We start from the raw sequence: 22,879 nt of genomic DNA on the forward strand, positions 1-22,879 counted from the left end.
TCTCCGGTGGCACGGGGACTGACTTGGCTTACGTCAGCTCTCCTTCTTCTGACGGAGACACCTCAGGCCCAGGGTCGTGCTTGGAATGGAAGATGAGGGTCTCTCAGATGTGTGATCTATATGCCTGAGGGGATGTTGCCTCAAGATGATGATTTTTTTTCTTCGTTTCAGGTTGTCGCATTGTTCCATTGCTCATTCCACATAACCAAGGTTTGCAGCCGCGTGAATATGGAGGGGAAATTGTGGTTGACTATCTCATAGGGTAATATCATAGACTGGTTTCTGAAACAGGACCACATCGATCTAGATGGATTAGAGTATTCATGCCTCCCCAGTGGTTTGCACCTGGTGGAGAAGGATGTTATGTGAGTAATTCTGGTTGGCATCTGGTTCATTACGCTTATTCCTAATAGTTATATATCTCGCGATGGTTATGAAGGTGTCTGTGTTTATCGACGGCGCCAGACTGAGGAGGAGGGTCTGCGGGGTGCCAGGTTCAGTGCCATCGGTCTCCTGGTTGGTAAGCGTCCAGAGTTGTTTTGTTGCTGGCGCGTTGTGTAACGTATGTTTTCAGAGAAATCAACGCGACCCAGGCCATGGCGGCATTTGAAACATCTTCATGCTCTCTCATCTGAGTTGGACAATTGTCCAGATAATCGTCAGATTCTCGCTCATTATTATGAGGACCATAAACAATCGGCGACGAATACCGAAGGACCGTGGGTTGACTGGCCCACAGAGCTGTCCCTCCATGTGCGTTGTGCATCGTTATCTCACCGCTAGGCCTGACTGTATTGGACAGCCAGATCACCCCCTTCATCGTCTACCACTACTGATAAATATATTAGGACCAAGCACAGTGACTGTTTTCAAATATGTATTGGCCAGGAAGCGGATCATGATATATACGCATCCTGCCACGGAGTTGTCGTGCTTGATGGCTATGATGATTTCACAAGTCTGTCATCAGAAACGAGAAGCAGCATCCGAACCTCCGGTCACAATTTTGGGGATGGTGGGTTTGACGGATCTAGACCGTTTAGCGCTGGAAGCATCAAGAGGCTACGGGTGGATAGCCTGTAGGGCAAATGATTCATTTGGTGCCTTTGATGCTGATGCTGATGATTACAGGCACAACCGACAAGCTGTTTTTCGATAAGACGACAACGTACGATTTGATCATAGACCTCAATGCACCCACAGAAGACCAGCCACTGGCTCACCGGCCTACGTTGTATGCTGCAAGAAGTCGATCTGTGGGTCTACAATATGGGGCATGCCTGAACCCGATACGCTTCACATTTAGTGACATCAGAACCTGGCTTGACCTCGCTGCTATTCTATCATCAACCTCCAGGCAAGGTTCTGAATCAGCCCCCACACCTGATCTATATGAACAGTGGTGTGTAGCGCTTACCAACCTTTTCCTTGGCCTCCCGATGCCATATCTGTCAAACCGAGGAGTTACCCGTTCTATGCTGCCGCGGGCACCCCAGCTGGCCTCACCAACATTGTCGCCCTTACTTCCTGATTCTGCTGACATCACATCTACCGATTCCCAGAGTTTATCTTCGGTCCTGCGTCTTCTTACGGTCCTTCACCAACGGGTTGGTTCATGGATAGCGCAAGTAGATGACATCCTGAGCGAATGGAGTGATAGAACACAACCTCACTTACCCCATTGCGACATAGCTGTATCGCCCAGAATGATTTATGCCTTTGGCCTAAGTCCTCTTAGTCGACTAGACAAGGAATTTTGTGTCGATTTTATTAGGGCAAGAGCGTCATCACAGAATCTTGGTGTGAATGTATATTTTCACCAATCATGGAGGGATTTTGCTGATTGTATATTATGCGTATGGTGATTCTTTGTCTGTATGTACCTTTTAATGTCCTCCACACTGCGGTGAATGAAGAGTGGGCGCTTCAGGAATCAGTAGTATGGAATTCAGGAATTGCACAGCTCTATTCTACGGCAGCAACCGCCTTGCAGCAACCGCGGGCGCTTAAGCTTTTGGATTCTGGTACACTTTGCGTTCATCTTCCGCACATCCGACGTCTGTCTTGAGTTGTGATACGTTTGCATATGAGCGAGCACCCTTCAAGCGCACTAAGGCTTCATACTCTACCCGCGATTGTTTCTGGAGCTTCACCCTCTTCTCCCAACACTGCAGGTCTTTCGCGCCGCCTTAGCTGGAATCGAACCGAGGGAGACGAACGTCCTCGGATGTCGGACCCGCTAGGTGGCGCTTACCCTAGTCCTCGCCCTCGCAACCTTGACTATGATAATCCATTTGAGGACGAGCGGCCTGTACCCGACCCATACACCTACCCGCAAGCTTCTCAAACAAGCCTCGTTGATTATGCTACTCGAGGGGGACTGGCTGATGACGAACAGCGTCTCACGGGGGGCACCATCTTCCTGATTCGGAGGATGACGCTGAGCAGGGTTTACGTGTATCTACCAGAAAGCGACAGCACTATGCAGGGGAATCGCCTCTTCGTCCCGCATCCATTGGGGGAAGTGCTTTTCAGGCAGTGAAAAGGAATTTACGACATGTCAGTGTTCGTGTGGTCGACCTTGCGAGCACGGGAACGAAAGACCATCACGTTCGATTAAAGGACAGTCCCGAGGCTACCACAAATCAGACTCCTGAGCAAAGTCTCCCAAACCTTGGGGGGACGCCATTGCGGGGGTATACGCTTGGGTTATTTGGCCCGTACAGTTCAATACGACGGTCGATGTTCGACTTCCTGCAACTACCGTGGGTCATACTTGTCGTGGTCCCAACCCCAACTAACAGCTTTTTCCAGATGGACAGAGCCTATTATATTTTGCCTTATCATTTTCCATGCTATTGTGCTTATTGCTCAGTCTAGCAACGCTATATGCTCAGTGCAGACCTCCGCCCCTTGTCCACGTCCAAATGGATATTTTAACAATTGGGCGGATTATACTTTGTTTATTTTATTTGTTTTCTACTCGTATGTTCTTCCATTCTGCTATTCGATGGTAATTGACTGAAACTACCTCAGACTAGAGAGCTTCGCTCGTATCGTCATTTCTGGGCTATTTGTAGATCCCGATAAAAACTGGAGAGATGCCACCAGGAATAAAGCGAGGTTGCTGATCTCTGAAATGATGCCGTGGAGCCCACGTGGTCCAGTGCCCTTGGATGCGCATCAAAACCAGTCTACTCAACCGTCTCGGCCCATCGCCGTGGCCTCTGAGTCTTCCAACCCCACTACGTCGGGTCCGGTACGGTCAATATGGAGGATTTTAGCAACAGAGAATTCGGATCCGCATCACACACGAGGTGCTACCAGGCTAGAAGCCCCATTCCAGCTGGCAATTGAAAAGCAACGGGGTCTTGCTAAGCAGGGTCGCCCGTATCTTAGACATTCGTGGAATAGGGTGGACTTCATTTCTGTTGTTTGTTTTTGGATCATGTTCATCTTGTCGGTAACGCACGTCGAGGCGACCGGCAGCCGCCATATCTATATTTTTCGGGCATTGAGTGTTCTACGTGTCTCACGTCTGTTGTCTATGACGAGTGGTACCGAAGTAGGTGTTACATTGTTGTCAGTCGCCAATTGCTTAATCTTCTTTATGTGTAGACTATAATGCGATCCCTCAAGAGAGCTGCGCCATTACTGGTCCGAGTGGCGATGTTCATTCTTTTCGCAATGATACTGTTCTCGTAGGTATCCACACTATGTGATTGGTAACTTCCCTATTACCAATTTAGTTAGAATAATCGGTGTCCAATCGTTCAAAGGCAGTTTCCGTCGCACCTGTCAATTAGGTAATGCGCAGGAATATTGCACGAATCTACACTGACTTCGATCCAGTTGTTGATGGAGCCCAAATCTCAAACCTCCCAATATCAAGTTGCGGGGGCTTTATTGACCCTACAACGTACGACACTTTGGGCTACCTTGTTAACGGACAACCCACGAATTACACCAAAGGATATGTTTGTCCTTTGGGTCTGACTTGTAATGTGGGCCCCCATTTTCCCATGCTCCAATGCCCACATTCACTAGTCCACCTTTCCGTAGTCCAGCGACCAAAATCCCTACAACAATCTGCAGAGCTTTGACAACATCGTTTATGCGTCACTTCAGGTGATAATTGTCGCCAGCGTAAACACCTGGGCCCCGTGATGTATCAAATCATGGATGCTGAGTTCTTTATATCAGCGCTTTATTTCATTATTGGTGTCATCATCATCAATTTTTGGCTTCTTAATTTGTTTGTCGCCGTCATTACGAACACGTTTTCAGCTATTAGGGAAGAGACGAAGAAGAGTGCGTTCGGTGCGAAAAAGTATGTCATGTTCGGATTTAAGCCATATCCCTCTAATGTTTGGGCGAAGGACCGGGCCCACTTTTGACGAACATGATGAAGGCTGGACGATGGTGGATGCGACGAACGCCAGTGTTGGTAAACCCGTATTGAAATTTTATGAGTATACATCACTTGCATGGACTCTTTTGGCACTTGTTAGCCTGGGATTCCAGGCTACACAAACATCTACCTCATCTCAAAGTTATATTAAGTTGCTCAGTAAGCTTACTGTCTTGTCTTATGTCGACCGTCACTCATATCTCGCAGGGGCGGTGGAACTCTACATTACATTGGCGTTTGATGTCGAAATCGTTTGGCGTATCCTCGGCCATCTACCGGATTGGCGGGTGTTCTTCCGTTTAAAACGCAACATGCTGGATTTATTCCTTGCCTTTTCATCCTCGGTCATTCAAATCCCTGGCATTAAAAACTCGGGTGTCTATCCATGGCTTACAATATTCCAGTTGGGGAGATTTTATCGCGTCATCCTTGCAGTTCCTGGGATACGCCCTTTATTGGTATCACTTCTGATTCTTGCCTCTAGAACGCACACTGACATTCGCACCGCAGCTGCAAGTTTTTGGGAATCTTTATGGTCTCATCAACATGACGCTGTTCTTACTGATGACCAACTTGATTGGGGGTTTGGTGGCGGTGCAGCTCTTTCGTGGAGATGTACCTCCTGCGTCGGCAGAGATGAATTTTTACCAGATCGTTAACGCGTTCCTTTCTATGTATCAGGTATGAGCGGGCTGTTCTAATGCAGTGCTTTGGCCAATTATAGGGCAGATTTTTAGCTCAGAGAACTGGACGACCGTTCTATATAGCGCGGGTACAGCTGAGGTAACATTCAAGCAATCTGCAATTGCCATCTTGTTTCTCTCCGGATGGTTTCTTTTCGCAAATCGTGAGCCCCTTTTCCCAAACACCTTTGATCGACAACCATTCACTTGGAATTAGTTATTATGCTGCAAATGTTCATTGCAGTAATCAACGAGGTGCTGTCATTTTGCTTTTCCGACGTCGACTAAGTCAGCTCATGAGCAGTACATTAGAATTTCGAAGTTGCTGAGGAAGAAAAGCGTGCCGAACAAGTGCGCACCTTTGTGAGGAAGGCGGCGCCAACGTCCGACGGAAACACATGGATAGAGAGGTTTAACCTATACCGATATCTAAGGGCTAATCCAAAACTCGTTACTGTGGAGTCCCTCCCATCAAAGCTCGTATTGCCTATGCAAAAATCTCTTGTCCAACCCAATCGCGCAAATCGCGGGGCAGAGCACGCCCACGTAGGTGTCGGTGGACTGTTGGCTTCCGCTGCTCATTGTTGCGCTTAGATGCCCAGTGTGGAGCAATCCCTTGAAGGTGCCCAACACCGTCAAGGCGTTGCAGGGTATCTGGAGCGTCTGTTTGAACTGAATGGACATGAGGAGATCGAATTGGCAAACGTGCGACATGCACGGCGACCGTCCTTACCTTCCCAAGCACCTGTCGATGACACTGAAAGACATCTGTGAGCCAACTCATATTTCTCTGCCTCTTGTTTCCGTTACCAGTGGGTCGACCTTCCCAGTGATATCTTAGCTGCAGTCAGCGCCGACCATACTGTCGAAGACAGCAATGACGCTGCTGAGGAAGAGCGGGCCATGAAAGAGGAATTCATTGCCCAGCATCCAACGTACGACAAAACATTCTGGGTATTTTCCCAACGTCACCTACTTCGTCGTGCGTGTCAACGAATGGTCGCGCCGAAGAATGGTGACAGGATCTACGGAATGCCACCCGACTTCTGGGCTCAACTGTGTTTTCAACTGTTTTTGTTGGCAGCTGTGCTGGGTGGCATCGTAGTCTCTAGCGTCGCCAATCCCATCTATCAGGAACATTACGTCTCGAATCACCCCCAGGTTCGTTTCCCATGGTACACGATTGCTCAAGCAGCGTTCGCTTTAGTCTTAGTCATTGAGTTCGCCGTCAAAATCATCGCCGACGGATTTATGTTCACTCCGAACGCGTATATATTTGACATATGGAATATCGTGGATTTCCTGATATTGGGGGCAATTTTGGGTGGAACTGTTCCAACCCTCATTTCCCCTGGCTCTGTGGGCCGGTTTGGACGTGCCTTGCGTGCCTTTCCCGCTCTTCGTTTGATCACCATATTTGGCTTTATGCGATCCACCTTTCACTCCGTCATATTCGCAGGTGCCCGACGAATTTTGAGCGCCGCAGTTCTTGCCATGCTATACATGATCCCTTACGCGGTATGGGGGCTCAATATCTTCTCTAGTCTCATGTTCTCGTGCAATGATAGTGGCAGCGATAAAAGTTTATGTGTTGGGGAATATACGTCGAACCCTCTTGATAACACCAATAATAACTTGGGTTTCTTGGCTCCTAGGGCATGGCTCAACCCGCAAACATCTACCCGCTGGTCTTTCGACAACTTCAGATCGTCGCTTCTTATCCTCTTCGAAATCGTTTCGTTGGAAGGCTGGATTGATGTATTGACGGCTGCAATGAAGATCAGGGGACGAGACAAGGAGCCCATGCAGGATGCATCTCAAGTCAACGCCATCTTTTTTGTTGCTTACAATTTGATGGGTGGAGTTGTCATCCTCACACTTTTTGTCAGGTTCGTAGCACCGTTGCTTCGAATTCTCGTACTTAGACCCTTTTCCTCCACTTCCACAGCATCATTATCGGCAACTTCAGCTCTCGGTCTGGGATGGCATTGCTTACTACAGAGCAGCGTCAATGGATCGACTTACAAAAATTATTGAAGCGACAGCGGCCTTCCCGACGGCCGAAATCTCCTCCCGTCTCAAATTGGCGTCGATGGTGCTATTATCGTGCGTCCATAAGCATGGGTGGTGGTCCCGCACAATGACTGGTGTCTATTGGCTCCACATCATTAATTTGACGTAAGTGACTGTCTGTATCTTGGCACATCGTATCACACCAATTTTCCTCTAGGACTCAGACCTTCTATGAGAAAACCAATCAGTCGAATACACAAGGTTTGTTGGAACATTTGGGGTGGATTAGAATAAAAAATAACATCTCCTTCAGATATTGTATTTTTACTTCTCGCCTTCGTGTATTCTGTTGATATCTGTGTGCGTTGGATCGGGTTGGGTCGGAGTTTCACTGCCAATGGCTGGAATATCTTCGATGTTTTCGTGGTTTTGGGCACCATCACCACTACACTGGCCATTGTAGGCGGATCCAAGGGCTTTGCGGTTCAACAGTTCCAGAAATTGTTTTTAGTCAGCATGGCGTTCAAATTGGTTCAGAAGTTGAACCATTTAAACCAGTTGTTCAAGACTTCTGTGTAAGTTTGCTCTTGCCTTCGAGACATGCTGCTCAGTCACTTGGTAGTGCCTCTCTACGTGCCATCGCCCAGCTATTTCTGCTATGGATGGTCCTCTTTGTCTTTTTTGGTATTGTTTACGTCGAGGTGTTCGCTTTGACTCGTTGGAATAGCGCGGAGACTCACAACCAAAATTACACAACGCTACCAAAGGCGTTGGTTATGTTGGCCTTTATGACCACCGGGTACCCTTTCCACAGTTTCCCCTTCTGTTGCTAGCTTACTTATGAGGTTTCAGGGAGGGTTGGAATCAGTATATGCACGACTAGTAAGTGGGTATGTTGTCACCTAACTCTTCAAACTGAGTGAAGTGATAGTGCGACCGAGTATCCTTATTGTACCAACCCCACCCCCGGGCGATCGATGTCGGATTGCGGCAGCTTGCCGTGGGCCTATTCTCTATTCATTACTTGGAATGTGCTCAGTATGGCGAGTAGAATAACCTCTTAGTTTGCCAGAGTTAAACTAATAGAATTCGATAGTACATTTTTGTGAATATGTTTACTGGTGAGTGTTATCATGGCCAGGGAATTATTTGATTGTCACAATTCAGTAAGGTGTGGTTGTGGAGAATTTTTCCTATGTCTTCCAACTCGCCGGCCCCGTTTCCGTCACTCGAGAAGAAATGCGTGCCTTCAAGAAAGTCTGGACAGAGTTCGACCCGACTCGTCGCGGATATATCCGGAAGGAGGACTTCAGCAAGTTCTTCCCTGTAAGAATATCACAACTCTCAGTTTACGCACCGTAATTTGGAACCTCGCTTCCATGTAGAGACTTTCTGGGGTATTCGACGTACGAATATATCCCGTCGAAGCCACTTACTCGAAATTACTTGCCCGAGCCCGTCAATTGTCGTTGGACGGAACACTGAACCCAGAGTTTCCCGGCCTGGACTTTTCCGTTGCTCAACTGAATCGCGTTTTGAACACGATCGATTATGGAAAGGTTCGCAAGCGGCGTACCGCATTTAATTTGCTGTATCAGGAGGCCTTGGTTATCGCGGAACCTGGCCGGGGATTTCTTTCGCAGACATGCTCATTCTTCTCGCCCATCATAAAATCATTGACGACGAGAAAGCATTGAGGTGAGCTCGAGACAGTGGATTTGTTCTTCCTTTAACGCACTCCCTTTATAGAGTTGACGAACTCCTACGGCGCCAGGCGATGATGGAATATGTCACAGACCGGCTCAATCTTGACCGGCTTCGTTCCCTTCTCAAGATGGTTCATCATCGTAAAAAGTTTATGAAGGGGAGACAAGGCAAGTCATAGTTTCAAAAAAAACTTTCCGCAAGCTCATAATGATCCAGGGATTCCCTCTATTTTGGTGGACAACGTGGTTGATGGGCGCCCTTCGACCCCTCCACCTCTGTCGACAAGAGATATCACTTTGGCTAGTAGGAACTCTCTTTACCTTAACGAAACGCCAACCGGGCGCGCGTTACGTCATTCCGGTATCTGGAAGATCCAACCCTCCCTTCGACACCTCGAAGCGTTAGCGACATGAGTGTCGCCGATCTGGGCTCACGTTCTTTATCTGTCAGCCGCGACCCATCTCCGATCCGCGATTCCGGAGTGCCAGAAGACCCGCAACATGTTTTACAGTCGCTTAACTCATCTGTATGGGGAGGTGGGTTGCTTGTGCTAAGCGGCATCGGTCCGTAAAGCTGACAGATTTCTTCCAGAGATGATGCTGGGTGATGGAGCTGAGGACTAACGAAGCATGGATCTGAACCAGGCATACTGTACTGCTCTACTTACTGATTATTCTTCCAATATATTCATTCACAATGTGAACGCACATACTCGAATTGCAGGCCATGAATGATGAAATTAGAGGAGAGAAATGATAAATACAGGCATCACAACCATTACCGGGGCGGAGCCTCACCAGCCCCGCGGAGCCTGGGTCTCCACTTTTGAGCTGAAGGTTGAAATCCATCCGCATCTTTCTGAGGAGTGGCAGGGCGCACAGGTTGCTCTCGTGGCTTTGCGCCACCAAAAGGAGATTGAGGTCGTGCCGGTTCATCTCGAGGTCGTGCACTACCGAAGGGAGATGGCCTGCTTGGAGTGGTTGTTGTGGGAGTAGCGCTTCCACTCCTAGGAGAAAATCCTGAATCTCTGGCTCCTGGGGGCTTGTACGTACCACCCGAAGCTGGGGATGTGGCGTAGTTGAAGGTGGTGTGGTGTTTCCTGCAGCACCAGAAGCAGCAGCGCGTGCTCTCCATCCACCGCCGGGAGCCGGAGATTCTCCATTGGCGAGCCGAGGGGGACCAGTGGGGCCAAGGGCGGCCCCTTTTTTGCGCTCTTGCTGGCGTCTCTCGGCTTCTTCCTCCCGTTGTTGCTTGAGACGAACCTCCTCCAAACCTTTGCCCTCTCGGCCTCCCGAGATCGTTTCGTTTCGGCAGCTCTCTCCTCGGCAGCTTTCGCGCAGCTTCCGCCTCTGCAGCTTTTGCAGCTTCCGCCGCACGTTGGCGTTCCTCCTCTTCGTCCCGCGCTGTTATCAGATATTGTGAGCTCGACTATGGAAGAACCACACAATTAACAAACAGACCTCGCTGCTCTGCCCGTTCTGTCTCCTCTTGCTCCCGGCGTTGAGCCTCTGCGGCCTCCCATTCCTTTCGGTTGGCTTCGCGTTCCGCCTGAATCTTGACCCGACGCGCATCCTTCTCCTTCTCCATAGCTTCGAAAGCCTTTGCACGCTTCTCCTTAAATAATTCCTCACGTTTGGACATAAGTTCTCCACGATACGCTCCATAATCATCCATTATTCGTAAAAGTCGTTTCTTTGCGCCAACATCTTCCTGATGTTTTTGTTGAGACAAGGCAAGAGTCGAAGCGGCGTTACGTTCGTGAGTCTCTCTATCTTCGCGCTGCTGCTTATTATAATCCACCGCAAGGAGGGGTCGTTCTTCCTTTCGAACGGCTCGCTCGAAGTGATCGATATGTTTGTGCAAGATACGCAGGCGCTCGTTCAACTCACGCTTCTCACGATCGAGCTGTTGGACTTGCAGAGAAATGAGTTGCGAAGTATCGTACTTCTCGATGTCCTTGATAACATATTGACAATACGTCGCACCACAAATGAACATATACACACCTTAACTGGGACTTTGATCCCCGACTTGTTCATGAGCGTTTCAGCTAGCGCTCTGGCTTCCTCGCGGTTCTTCTCATCAATTTCGCGCTTGATACGATCTTGCTCACGTTTTCGCGAAAGTTCTGCGGCCCGCTTAGCCTCAGCCTCCTTCTCTCTCCGTGCCTGCTCGGCCTTAGCACTTTGTTCTTCTTTCTCCTTGCGGATAGTAAGCTCGGTAAGAAGTTCAACACGGCGAGTAGCAAGTGATCGCCGTATTGCAAGGCGCTCACGCTCATCATCCGCGGCTTTGACGAGCGTAGCAAACTGATCTGCAATACTGGGTGCCTGGGGTGCGTATAGGAGGACGAGCGAGGTGGACAGCGCAGATGTCAGACGGGAGAAGCGTGAACGAATCAGATCTTCCGATGAGGCGGCGGTTGATGTGGAGGCGACACCATAACCATTCGAAACGAAAGAAATGGATGCTTTAGCATGGTCAATTTGCACAAGAAGCTCGCCACGACGTGAAGCTCTCATAAGGAATGACTCCAATTTGGTGATGTTCCATACTTCATGTGGAACATAGGTGGTATCGTATGGTTCATTCAAGGGCTCCACAATCGCGACGACGTTCGAGAGACGAACGCTGGAATAAACCTGGCTTAATTCGCCAAATAACCTCGACAGAAGGACACGATTCAGTAAGGGAAGATAAGGAGCGTATGTAGCATCTTTGGAGAGTGTTTGAAAAATCGGAGCGACGTTCGCACAGATTGTAGATGGATGGACATCAACTTCCAAAAGTTGATACAACGCCTGAACTTCTGGCCGGGAAACGCTTAAAGTGTTGCGAAGGAGCTAATAAAGCGAAGGAAGTCAGAGTCCCAGAGTATGATAGAAATAAATAACTCACGGCTTCGCGGAGTAACGAGGCACGAGAGGGGGATTTCGACAATCCAAGTAACGCGGTGAGTCTAGATGATTTAGTTTTTGATTCATCCTCTTCGGAGTCGGGGACGGAGACGGGAACAGCCAATGCACTGATGAGCACGAGACCAGCGAGCTGGGCGAGTTCCTCATCAGATTTCCCACCCATATTCCGTACCACAGAATAGTACCTGGACCATGCAGCTGCGTGATACAAAGCATTCCCGCTTGTCAAGAATATTCGCGAGAGTTTTTCGTAATAATTGGCCATCATCGCGGGTCGAGGGGCCTTCTTAGCCAGAGTCAACAGGTTATGGATATCCTCGACTGAACGAAACGCCTCCTGCCACAATTCCAGCTCAACTGAAGCATTTAATTGGGCAAAACGGGTATCCAAATGCCGTTGTAAAGTTTCAGGGTCCGAAAGATTGATAGAGTGGGTTTGGTGAGAGTATTTAGCGACATTTGAAAGGTGCAAGCGAAGAGTTTCGCATAAGCGCCGGAATTCAACTTTTCGGGTATGCTTCAAACAAAATTGAACGCTTGAAGTGCAATTTGCTGTTTAACCGTCAGTCTATCGGAGAGGCTGCACATACTACAAGATCGCAATCACCTGATAAATTGCTTCTAGACGAGCATTGTTTTTGAGCGTCTCTAACGCCGTACGGTAGCTCTCCCATGAGAATTTGAGCCAAGGAGTAACGAGCGCCCTGTCCGTCCTGTCCTTGTTTTGGTCTCCACTGACAGCCCCCAGAAGAACATCCTCAGGGGTCTCACTAGCTTCCAGGTCGTCGACGTCGACGGCAATAGCTTTCTCAGCCTTTTCCTGTGCCTCAACAACCTTGGCGTCTGCATGGGATATGAGTCTCTTGATGACAATTTCGATCGAAGGAACCGAAGAATTTTGAGCAATGTTCTTATATTGCATGAGACTTTCTTTCGCTGTTCTCCCTCGTCTCATCTCAACGCAAAGTTCGACTATACGGATCATTATTGGCTCCAGAGATGACAAGGCGGTCGAACGGAAGCGCTTGGTGGAGAACACCTCGGTTAAAGATTGTAAGGCTGTAGTGCTTTGGCCGACTTGAATCAGGCCCTCGGCCTGCTTGAGGATGGCCTCAGGCCTCGTATACGGAGCCATGATTTTGTAAGAAAGCGGTACTAAGGGCGTTTGCTTAGGGAATGACCTTGCAAACGCTGAGTAGATAGATGCAAGTAAGCCACGAGTTACACCTGGATGACGTAAAAAAATAAGCAGGATATGTCAATGTCGAACCACTAAGACGACCACAGCTGATAAACAAACTTTAGAAAGGCTTTAGGACTGCAAAGAACTGACGCAACGAAGAGGGTAAGCCTCGAGAATTTTTCAGGTGCAAAACTGGAAGTCGGCTAGCTCCGGAACTGTATGGAATCGCGTGACTGTCACAGCCATCCCCTCAGCAGCCCTTGCTGACCGTATCGCACCAAAATCACCTCTGGAACACCATGGAACACGATAGAACCATGAAGACTCTTACGTTTACATAATCATGGAACCTTCGGTTACCTACTTGAGGCTTACTCACAGCTGCTTGGATCCATTCGCTGTGTTCCCGCCCGCAGGTTGGAGGATCAGGCGAGAGATAACACGTTGATGATATCACTACAGAAGCTGAATGCTATACGTAACGACCATCGAGGGAGAGTGATGTGCATCCTCTGATCGATGCCGTTACGAACATTAACAACTTAGCTTTGAAGTTGACCTCGCCTCGTCGATCGATCCTCTTTGGAAATCTACTCAGCTTCACACTTATGAACCTTTGAGAGCCTTTTGTTGTTTTAGTGGAATCGGATGGCTGGGAAAGCTTGTCGGCTTTCCGCCCCCCATCGAGAACACAAGCCTCCCATGGGCGCCTCCGCAGGCCCAGGTGTTGAGGGGTTGCGTCCGTACGAATTTTGAATGTTGTTTACCCCATAGGCACTTGAATGTATACTATCTCTTAGGTGCTCTCTCTTCCTTATCGTTTCTCTCATTTGGTTCTCATATTCCCTAGTGCATATAACAAGCAATGCAAGTCGGATGCATCTAACCATGCGATGGTTGGTGCCTGTGCTGCACGCATCAATATTTGGATTATTGCCAATTATTGCCACTGATTTGCATGGGATGCAAGTGCTATATTAGTACCAACAGGGTGTATGTGGATGCTCCAATTGATATGACTTGGGGGCGAGCACGATTCCACAGACTTTGTCACAATCGTTTGCCACCTTTTGCGCCTCTTTGCACAGCGCATGAAGCCGCACAGGCTGTTCCCGGCTGTACCCTACGTCATGGCTTCCTAATGTGTGGAGTCCAGGATGCTCCTGCGCGCCATTGAAAGTATGAGGTCACAACTGGCAACAAGGTGACTCTGGTGTTTGCATCTGACAGCACGGTCGGCCTGGACCACGTCCTGAGTATGCTTTCCAACTATGGAAGCTTAGTAGCCCGGTAGCATCCATTGTTATGCAACGGCTCGTCCTCGGCTCAACTTTTTATCGGCTATCCATCCAGTAAGACTCCCACAAAGGGTGACTCTGCTCCGAAACTAGGCACCACACCTAATTATCTTCTTCCGTTACGACCCGCACACTCTGCGATCACAGGTCAACTTTCAAATCAAATTCATGCGAGTGTGGCCTATAAAACACAACCCACCCCAATTCCCATAGCCCCAACGCATCTCATCCATCATGGCTAACGTTGATCTTTCGGTTCCCCAAACCCAGAAGGTTGCCATCTTCGACAAAGTAGGAGGCCCCGTGATTGTTAAGGAGGCTCCAGTGGTCCAACAGAAGGATCTGAAGCCTGGTCAGGTCCTCGTCAAGGTATTCCTCTGCTGTCGCTTGTACCAATCCTCATCACTTACATGACGACCCTCAGAACATCTACAGTACGTAGCGATCTGCTACTACATGTCCCGCTCCCTGACAGTCACGTCCTAGGCGGTGTTTGCCACACCGATCTACACGTCATGCTCGGTGACTGGCCCCTCCCCTCGAAAATACCATGCATAGGTGGTCATGAGGGTGCAGGGTATGTTGTCGCCGTGGGCGACAATACCCCTGAAGGATTGGTCAAAATTGGCGATCCAGTTGGTATCAAATGGCTTGCTGATTCCTGCCTTTCTTGTGAACAATGCAACAAGGGTTATGAGTCTACATGCCTGGATGCTAAATGCAGCGGGTTCACAGTCGATGGCACTTACCAGCAATACGTGGTTTCGTATGCGAGGCACGTCACACCCCTTCCCCCTAACCTGGCCCTGGACCTTGCAGCCCCCATTATGTGTGCTGGCGTAACTGTGGTAAGTGAACCGCATAGTCGATATCAGCTATGTGTAACTGAGAATATCGGATACGTCATAATGATATCATTCATAGTGGAAAGCCATCAAGAGCGCCGAACTTACCGCAGGGGAATTCATCCTCATCTCAGGAGCAGGCGGTGGTTTGGGCCATCTTGCCATCCAATACGCGAAAGCGATCGGCCTCAGGGTCATTGCTCTTGACACGGGAGCCGAGAAGAAAGCATTGTGCTTGGAGGTGGGTGCTGAGGCGTTTGTTGACTTCAAGGAGAGCAAGGACCTAAACGAGGACATTCGGGCCGTTACTGGAGGCTTGGGACCGCACGCGGCCATTGTTGCTGCAAGTAGTGCCGAGTCTTACGAACAAGCTTTAGACGTTCGTTTACATTCGTCGTGTTCATTAATGACCCCACATACTGATATTCACACCTTTACCTCATAGTATCTGCGGAATGGTGGTGCACTCGTTGCCGTTGGTCTCCCTCGAGATGCCACAATCCGGGCCAACGTCTTCTTTACAGTCCTTCGATCGCTTCGAATCATTGGTTCGTATGTTGGGAATCGGGCGGACGCGATTCAAGCTGCGGATTTTGCAGCTCGTGGTCTGGTGAAGACGACATATACAATCAAACCTTTGGACCAACTTCCGAAAGTGTACGAAGACTTGTCGAAAGGCGCAATCACCGGAAGAATCGTCCTTGACATGTGGGCGTAGAATGTAGTTCTTGTTCCTGGGATTGTCTATTGGGCGCAATTTGCAACTGTGCATGTACAGTACTGTAACCCCTTTTTTATTTCAATGAAAAGATAAGGAGAGCGCATATAGTATACCTTTATCTCTCGTTGTTCTGCGATAAATGACTCGCTTATGCAAATCGATCTCTATATTCTAGTTTTCTATACGCATTCCCCCAATTTGAGTCGCAAAGCAGTCATTACAGTGAATAGGAGGATGTGCCTACCGGAGCGTAGGCAGGTCACCAACCTCTATTGGAATAGAACCGGAGCGTCTGACTACACGATCCTACTTTGTATTCCTCTGGAACATGATCCCCGTCAGATGGCCGAGGGCTGGACGGATGTCAGAATAAACCGGAAGGCTGGAATGTGCGAATCTTACTTTAGTTCCGGTGCCGGATGTCGGTATCATGGATAGCTTGTGCCGCTCTAGACAGCCTCTATGCCGCTCGTGAAACACTCTAGCTCGCGCGCCCGCAGGCATAACGTCGCCTTATCGCGTCACGCTGGTAATTCCGCACAAAATCCCCCGGTATGGGGCTAGAAACGTCTGGAAACGCAATGCTTGACACTGTGCCGTACGCTGCCGATCGAACGCGCAATGATATTAAATGACGCCATGATGCAACGATCAGCGATTGCCCCACACCAGCTGCCCGCTTACTCAGGCGAAAATGGAATATGCCGAGTGTCCTAACGCTCCGAACAACAAGATTCCCAAGGGGGGCAGGGATGACCTTGTCCGGCTCGGCGATGGCCCTGACTTTCGGATAACGACCACATCCACGTTCACTTGTTGCAGTGACTCTGAGCTGTCTCTGGGCTAGGACCACAATAGCTACTCATGCTGAGTCTATATTACGTTTGCAGGGGTGAGATCCCGTAATGAGACTTAGTCGCTCATCCAACGAGATCGACCTCGATGCTGCTAGAATCATTATGTGCAGGAACAGTGTCGGCTCAGCAATCATGACCTTAACTTTCCCGAAGGGGAATCTGTGACAGATTGGATGATTAATTTTCATCCGTTCAGTGAAGATCGTTGGCTTTCAAAAAAGTCTATTTCCAAAAATTCGCTTGCGAGTTGCCCGGGTTCAGGCTCGATCGCGGCGACAGTATGGTTAAGCTTACGGGTTGGCGCGGGAGCCTCCTAGAATTTTTACTCGGCCTTACTCAAGCTGATGACTCGGTGTGTGGACACGCGTCCTTGTCCCAGTTCCACTATAAAAGCTGCGTCTGCGGGACCAGGTATCACGGTAAGCAAGAAAAAAAAGGGTCTTTTTAGCGCAATGCAGGACAACACACCCTCTTCATCGAATCCAGTATCTTCGTCAGGTTATGGAAAATCATGTTTGGAGTGTCGGCGAAGAAAGAAGGTAAGTCATGTTTCCAGCATTTTCCGGAGTGCTAGGTTTACGCTGAAAAATGAACAGAAATGTGACGGGACACGGCCCGCCTGCCTTCGTTGCCAAAGGAATGTCCGCACCTGCGTCTACGAAGAAGGATACATTAGGACAAGCATTACCGATCGATTAGAGGGACGGGTGCAGGAGTTGGAAGAGAGTTTCAAGTCTCTGAACGCTTCTTTCAAAGAGAAAATCTCTTCTCATAAACTCCTTGAACGCTTGGAAGGTGGTTCTCCATTGACCGTGACCACGACACGTCCATCATCCCCAGTACTTCCGTTTTTCCCGTTATCCTCCCTCGGTACAGAAGATAATTCAGACATTTCTCGCACCGGAGTTGTCCTTTCGGCCCCGAGCGAGATTGGCTATGCATCGGCTGTTCCTCGGGCCTTTATAGAGGCAAAGCTTCGTCAATTTCAGCAGACTGGCGTCATGTCTGCTGAGCTCCTTGACTATCTGTAAGTAGTTTTTTTTCTTTACATACACCACATTTAGATCTGATTTCCGACTTTCTTTCCAAGAATCCGCGTTTTCCTGCCTTTCCGCGGACATTATAAATTTTTCCTTGACATTCCAGCTTTTTTCGATGACGTCCGCCAGGGGGGACCAACTACAGACCAAGCCTTGAAGAATGCCATTTATCTCGCAGCATGTCAGATTGCGGGATCATCATCATTACAGCCATACTTCCTTTTCGAACTTCGCGGTCACCTCGACTTCTCTCAGCCACCCAACGGAAGACCGGATGGAGTTGTGTGGGCCTCTGTGATACTTGGGAACTACTTCCTACGGTCCTATCGTCTTTCTGAGGCCCGCAGCGTAGTGCTGTCTGCCGCTCGGTACGCGTTTGAACGGGAATTATATCCACAGCGCGCCTCGGGTTCTGGCAGTGCTTCAGCCGCTGCTCCATCTGCTCCAAGGTCGGTTGATGATGCAAATGAAATTGCCTTGTGGAGCGCCCTTTATCTGACGGATACTCTTATTGTCGCACTCTCCGACGTGCCTTCGGAACTTCCTTGGCAGGTAAGTTTGAGGCGTGTTAAGAGTTTGCGTTGCTTCGCCTCACACATGACGTTCCCTTTATTATCAGGAACGTATTGAAGGCTTTTCGCTCGGATCCACAGAGGAGGTGAGTAACGCATTTCATTGACACTGAAAATTGTTATCATCGCTTTCCCCCTAGGCAATACTGAATCATTTCCCATCGCTCATACCAGTCGCTTTGAGCGTTCGTCAGGCCTCAATCCTACTCAACGCCAAACGGACCCTTAGGGACAACCCAGGTCAGTGTGTTACATGACACTATCGTGATGACATGACAAGTTGACGTGGCGTTTCCCTCTCTCAAAAGGTCAGGACGATGACACGGCTTTGAGGCAGCTCCTTGCGCCTCTAAAGGAAGCCGTGAATGCGCCTGAGTGGGCTGTTCCAATCAGCGACGCCAGGGGCATATACTTTCCTGAAGAATACAAGCCCATCAGCCCATTCATTGCTGTTTATCGCGCAATGGCCGCAACGAATGTGGTCCTGCTGAACATAGATGCTTCTGATTCTCAGTCGTATGCGGCAATAACAACGGCTGCGCAAGAATTAGCGGACATTGGCGAGGCACTTATCGGGCGTGGAAGCATTTCAGCTATCCAAGGCAGCATTGAGATGATGGTAAGTTATGAAAAAAGCCTCCTATCCGTTTAACCTTAAACTCCTCCCAATACTCCAGCATTCTACATTTAGCACTGTGCAATGGCTTGTCAAGGATGCCTGTCTCCATCAGAATTCAACGTCAATGGAAGAAGTAGGGCGTCACCTCACTTCGGCTCAGGTGCTTCAAAGCTTGTTGGACTTTCTGCTTCACTTCACGTATTTGTATCCTGCTTGGAGTATGTGCGCCATCATCTCGTGTTTGTTTTCAAACTAATCCAGAATGTCTTGACCAACCCCCCCCCTTCGTCGCCCACCATTACCACATTGCAGTTCCATGGATGCAGCCTCTTCACCAGCTTCTGAAGGCATGTGCAGAATAATTATACCATCGCGCTGACCTGTGCCGCACCTTCTACAAAGGAAAGGGACATCAGAGTCCGGCTTTATCGTACGTCCATGCAAGTATTTCCTTCCATTCCCGCGTATTGATCTCCCGATCTAACTCGTCTTTTGGTTCTTAAGGTTAGGGGGGCGATGTGGTGCAATGGTGCCGTATATACCTGAGAGAGGTTTCTGTTTGGACAATTCCGATGTTCTCATGCACATCGCCGAGCACAGTTATGGATTTTTCTTCGTTCCGCCGTTCGATATTCGTAGATATAGACAACAAGATGGACAGCCGCGTCTATGATGTGTTAACTAGCCTGGTTTTTGGGACCAGGATTGATCTGTGTACCATGACTGTTGTTTGCTTTACTCTGTACATGCAATCTCAAACTTGGTCGTAAGCATGATCAATGTCCGCCGAATATTGAATTGCAAGCTAGTGAGGAGTCTGATGACATCGGACCTCGTTCGGTCGCGTTGTCGCACGATGCTCATCGCATCTCAGTCTAATTTTTGCATCCCTAAGGCCCAGAAGATCAATGCAATCTTCGAGAAGCCAAGAGGGCCTATCGTCATCAAAGAGGCACCTATGGTTCAACAGAGCCAGCTTGAGCACTCGTTATTTAAAGTATTGTTCGACCCACTATCCTGAATTTAATCCTGACTACCTACATGAGCAGCCTAATCAGCCAAAAAGGCCAGCCCTTTTGCAGTTACCGCAATGTCCACCTCTAACTCATACTCCATTTTCACACTCTCATCATTCTAACGTTCGTCTTAATGACATTTGTACATACTCTCGCAAGCCTTTCCACCTTCACCGCGATGCTACTCCAATTGCGCAATCTCATTTCCATTCAATATCGCAGCACTATCTTGATCTATGGACAGGAGAAATGTTTGGTCAAGGGGACGTGGACGAAGCTGCATCAGACTCATTAAGTGCAGAGTTAACCATCCACAAGCAGGACTGGGGCCTGAACAGAACATTTCGAACCTAGCGCCGTTACGAGGGAAGTCATCATGCCTGACTTAGGGAATGCCAGGTACCACCGATGAATACTCCGCCGAACTGTGAGTGAGCTAACCTATGCGGGCCAACGCCGTCACCTAATGAGGCTCGGCTCATAGGTTGTCCAAGGTGGAGATGGAGAAGGGACGCTTCGCCTGCTTGCGGACTTGCAAATATCGGGAATAACTTTCAGAGACTTTGGTCAGCTTCCTATTCGTAAGCGTGTCAGGGCAGTTCGCATTTACCATATAATAATCGGGAGTAGATCAAATGTCGGGCATTTCAAAGCCAGAGATGTCCAAGAATAGAACTTCCCCCTTTTTACCTCCTAGACACACCAATTCTTCATACTGCGCGATATCCGTGCTGGTTTCGAACCAATCGGGTAGCCAACAGAGGTGAATGGTTCTTTCTCCTTTCACGGCACACAGACTCCGTCTATTTTGGCTTGGGAAAACCGGCATCCGTGGTGGTGGGTAAATGGTGGGGAACTCCTCGGACACATCAAGGCAGTAGATCCTCGTCCAGAGCGAGGTGTCCCAAACATGGGCTTCGTCCCAACAAGCTGAAACCAGCCGCTTTCCATCAGGCGAAAATCGCACCCTTTCTACCTCGTAGGAGTGCCCTTCCCAATCAGCTGTGTCGTTCCAAATCGGCACTTCTACTATTAACGACTCCGACATGGAATCAAAGAAAACCAGGTAACCGCCGTCAGGTGAGAACGAGAAGTCGCATCCTTCGAAAAACCCCAATTTCCAAAAGGACAATTCAAGGTGGACACCTTGATCCGGGTCCTGAACGTCCCAAATGCGGACGGCTTTACTTGTCCCAGCAGCGAGATAACGACTATCAGGTGAAAATTCAAAGTATTCTGGCTTCATGCCTGTGTGAACTCTGGAGATATACCCCCAAAAGAGACACCCCGGAACTTACAACTGAATTCAATGAGATCATATCACCGAGCACTCGAGCTGCGTGCCGCGAGTGGTGCAACGTTGTTTGTCAATCTCCTCCAACGGATCCAGGAATCTTAACAGCACTCACTCAAGTCACACCTGCGCTACTTCATTGGGTCGCTGCCATGGGGATCATGGGAGAGCTTAACCGCGCTCTCGAAGGACTGTATGATTTACGCGTGTGGGCGGTGCGTATGACTCATTTGCTGTAACTCTATTTTTGCACACTGACGCTCAAGACAAGGAGGACTACTCACTCAAGAAGCTTTTTTACGACCTCTACCAGCTGATACTCCAGTCCCGCAACGCAATCAATGAATGCCCCCTCTCCCTCCTAGGTGGCAGTCATCCCTTTGTTCCTGACAAGAGTATTTTGAGGTCAGCATTTCCCGGGACGTTCATGAGAGCAAGAATTCGATCAGCTTCACGATCGACAGAGGCTGTCTGGTACGCACGATATACGATATCGAAAATGCGCGACTTTCCCCACCCCACAGTCTCCGCCAATGGTCGTTATGTAGTCTTCGTTGAGCAGGGTGACAGACTATCAGTTATTAACTTGGCGACCCAGGAAATCTCTGCTACATTGGAGCGAGACATCAAGCCTTTTAACGTCGTCATTTCTCCTGATGGCCATCTTGTTGCGTTTAACTCGCTTGACAACATCCTTTACATATGGAGTTGGGACAACGCCAATTCATTCTGCAAAGAGCTCGCGGATCAGGGCGAAGACTCCGGGTCAGTTAGTTTTAGCCCTGATGGGAAGTATCTTGCTGGCGAAGTTGGGGACACGGTTTGTATATGGGATACGGCAGACCGGAAAACACTCGCGCTTGTTCCAGGGAAACGCCTTTGGACAAATTCCTCACCATTTACTCCGGATGGTCGTTGCCTCGTTTTGTGCCAATATTTTTCAGATACCAGAAGTCGTCAACTGGACGTTTTTGACATCACCACTCAACCAATAACTTCGCTTTTCGCAGTGGAGTGCACCGGCATGGACGTTAACCTCTCACCTGATGGTCAACATTTGGTTTTGAAGGAGACGAACGAGATCCAGTTGTGGACGATTTCAACGGTGCAAGATTTGCACGTTCAAGGGGTCCAGCTTCTCGATGGCCGTTACGCAGTTTCCTATCTAGATGAGAACCCTATCACCATCTGGGATATCATGACCCAGACAACTACCCATTTCCATGTAGGCACTGCTCCAGGGTTTGGTTCATCCGCTCAGTTTGACCATCACCTTCAGGGTGGTATCCTGAGGTGAAATGAAGCTGGATGTTGGGGGCCTTGCCAAGAGAATGGAAGAAGTGGGAGATGAATTCGGATCCTCTATCAGAGGTGATGTGTGAGGGAACGCTGTGCTTGGAGAAGATGTGGATCAGGAACAGCTTTTCCAAATCCGGTGCTGTGTCAGGGCACGCCCCAACATGCCCCACCTGACCCCCGCTCTGCTGCCCCCCGCTCTGCACCGCTTCTTCTTCCTTTCCCCTTTCTTTCTTCTCTCTTTCTTCTTTCTTTCTTTCTCTCTCTTACATGGACCACCTTTCCTGCTGTTCAATGTATCACCGGCGCGCATGCCCATTCCCCCTCCTGTACCTACCATCCCTATATCGCCGTCACCGCCGCCGCGCTCACCTCGCACTGTCAGGGATTGGGAGGGACTCAAGTT

The 22,879-nt window shown here is 49.1% G+C and overlaps 8 protein-coding genes across 8 annotated transcripts; 6 read left to right on the plus strand and 2 right to left on the minus strand.

The window, feature by feature from the left end:
- The first annotated feature begins 23 nt into the window (after positions 1-23).
- EI90DRAFT_2991674 (uncharacterized protein) lies at positions 24-1,180 on the plus strand. The gene is made up of 5 exons (XM_039056120.1): positions 24-210; positions 262-365; positions 414-520; positions 575-753; positions 803-1,180. The coding sequence occupies exons 1-5, from the start codon at positions 121-123 to the stop codon at positions 1,157-1,159; spliced, it is 837 nt and encodes a 278-aa protein (XP_038919849.1). The 5' UTR covers positions 24-120; the 3' UTR covers positions 1,160-1,180.
- A 1,047-nt stretch (positions 1,181-2,227) lies between these two features.
- Positions 2,228-9,809, plus strand: EI90DRAFT_3144464 (Ion transport protein-domain-containing protein; the record flags this gene model as incomplete). Its single annotated transcript, XM_039065147.1, has 28 exons — positions 2,228-2,457; positions 2,526-2,765; positions 2,815-2,985; positions 3,037-3,565; positions 3,619-3,701; positions 3,754-3,806; positions 3,853-4,004; positions 4,063-4,146; positions 4,191-4,330; positions 4,380-4,570; positions 4,619-4,869; positions 4,922-5,092; positions 5,141-5,258; positions 5,312-5,349; positions 5,407-5,640; positions 5,689-5,864; positions 5,925-6,983; positions 7,043-7,200; positions 7,421-7,682; positions 7,730-7,906; positions 8,033-8,154; positions 8,279-8,433; positions 8,493-8,679; positions 8,751-8,805; positions 8,857-8,954; positions 9,016-9,160; positions 9,214-9,350; positions 9,580-9,809. 28 exons carry the CDS (start codon positions 2,228-2,230, stop codon positions 9,807-9,809), a joined length of 5,646 nt encoding a protein of 1,881 aa, XP_038919850.1.
- A 2,279-nt stretch (positions 9,810-12,088) lies between these two features.
- On the minus strand, positions 12,089-13,153 carry EI90DRAFT_2643677 (uncharacterized protein). Its single transcript, XM_039053382.1, has 3 exons — positions 13,033-13,153; positions 12,340-12,959; positions 12,089-12,284 (listed from the first exon to the last, which is right to left on the minus strand). Exons 2-3 carry the CDS (start codon positions 12,865-12,867, stop codon positions 12,252-12,254), a joined length of 561 nt encoding a protein of 186 aa, XP_038919851.1. The 5' UTR covers positions 12,868-12,959; positions 13,033-13,153; the 3' UTR covers positions 12,089-12,251.
- A 1,294-nt stretch (positions 13,154-14,447) lies between these two features.
- EI90DRAFT_3013614 (putative ADH1-alcohol dehydrogenase I) lies at positions 14,448-15,776 on the plus strand (the record flags this gene model as incomplete). Its single annotated transcript, XM_039056681.1, has 5 exons — positions 14,448-14,582; positions 14,638-14,647; positions 14,700-15,061; positions 15,138-15,437; positions 15,504-15,776. The coding sequence occupies 5 exons, from the start codon at positions 14,448-14,450 to the stop codon at positions 15,774-15,776; spliced, it is 1,080 nt and encodes a 359-aa protein (XP_038919852.1).
- Positions 15,777-16,607: 831 nt separating this feature from the next.
- EI90DRAFT_2643497 (uncharacterized protein) lies at positions 16,608-18,628 on the plus strand. The gene is made up of 9 exons (XM_039053380.1): positions 16,608-16,740; positions 16,790-16,988; positions 17,048-17,055; positions 17,123-17,175; positions 17,233-17,663; positions 17,727-18,125; positions 18,296-18,334; positions 18,423-18,488; positions 18,557-18,628. The coding sequence occupies exons 2-8, from the start codon at positions 16,981-16,983 to the stop codon at positions 18,475-18,477; spliced, it is 993 nt and encodes a 330-aa protein (XP_038919853.1). The 5' UTR covers positions 16,608-16,740; positions 16,790-16,980; the 3' UTR covers positions 18,478-18,488; positions 18,557-18,628.
- A 1,057-nt stretch (positions 18,629-19,685) lies between these two features.
- EI90DRAFT_2644844 (uncharacterized protein) lies at positions 19,686-20,346 on the plus strand. The gene has a single exon (XM_039053384.1). The coding sequence runs from the start codon at positions 19,776-19,778 to the stop codon at positions 20,235-20,237; it is 462 nt and encodes a 153-aa protein (XP_038919854.1). The 5' UTR covers positions 19,686-19,775; the 3' UTR covers positions 20,238-20,346.
- Positions 20,347-20,374: 28 nt separating this feature from the next.
- On the minus strand, positions 20,375-21,379 carry EI90DRAFT_2645026 (WD40-repeat-containing domain protein). The gene is made up of 3 exons (XM_039053385.1): positions 21,182-21,379; positions 20,494-21,131; positions 20,375-20,434 (listed from the first exon to the last, which is right to left on the minus strand). Exon 2 carries the CDS (start codon positions 21,127-21,129, stop codon positions 20,515-20,517), a length of 615 nt encoding a protein of 204 aa, XP_038919855.1. The 5' UTR covers positions 21,130-21,131; positions 21,182-21,379; the 3' UTR covers positions 20,375-20,434; positions 20,494-20,514.
- On the plus strand, positions 21,346-22,673 carry EI90DRAFT_2645064 (cytochrome cd1-nitrite reductase-like protein). The gene is made up of 3 exons (XM_039053386.1): positions 21,346-21,392; positions 21,449-21,582; positions 21,642-22,673. Exon 3 carries the CDS (start codon positions 21,677-21,679, stop codon positions 22,472-22,474), a length of 798 nt encoding a protein of 265 aa, XP_038919856.1. The 5' UTR covers positions 21,346-21,392; positions 21,449-21,582; positions 21,642-21,676; the 3' UTR covers positions 22,475-22,673.
- Positions 22,674-22,879: the final 206 nt, after the last annotated feature.

This window comes from Cantharellus anzutake (assembly GCF_015039405.1).
Source record: "Cantharellus anzutake strain C23 chromosome Unknown EI90scaffold_9, whole genome shotgun sequence".
NCBI classification, from domain to species: Eukaryota; Fungi; Basidiomycota; class Agaricomycetes; order Cantharellales; family Hydnaceae; genus Cantharellus; species Cantharellus anzutake.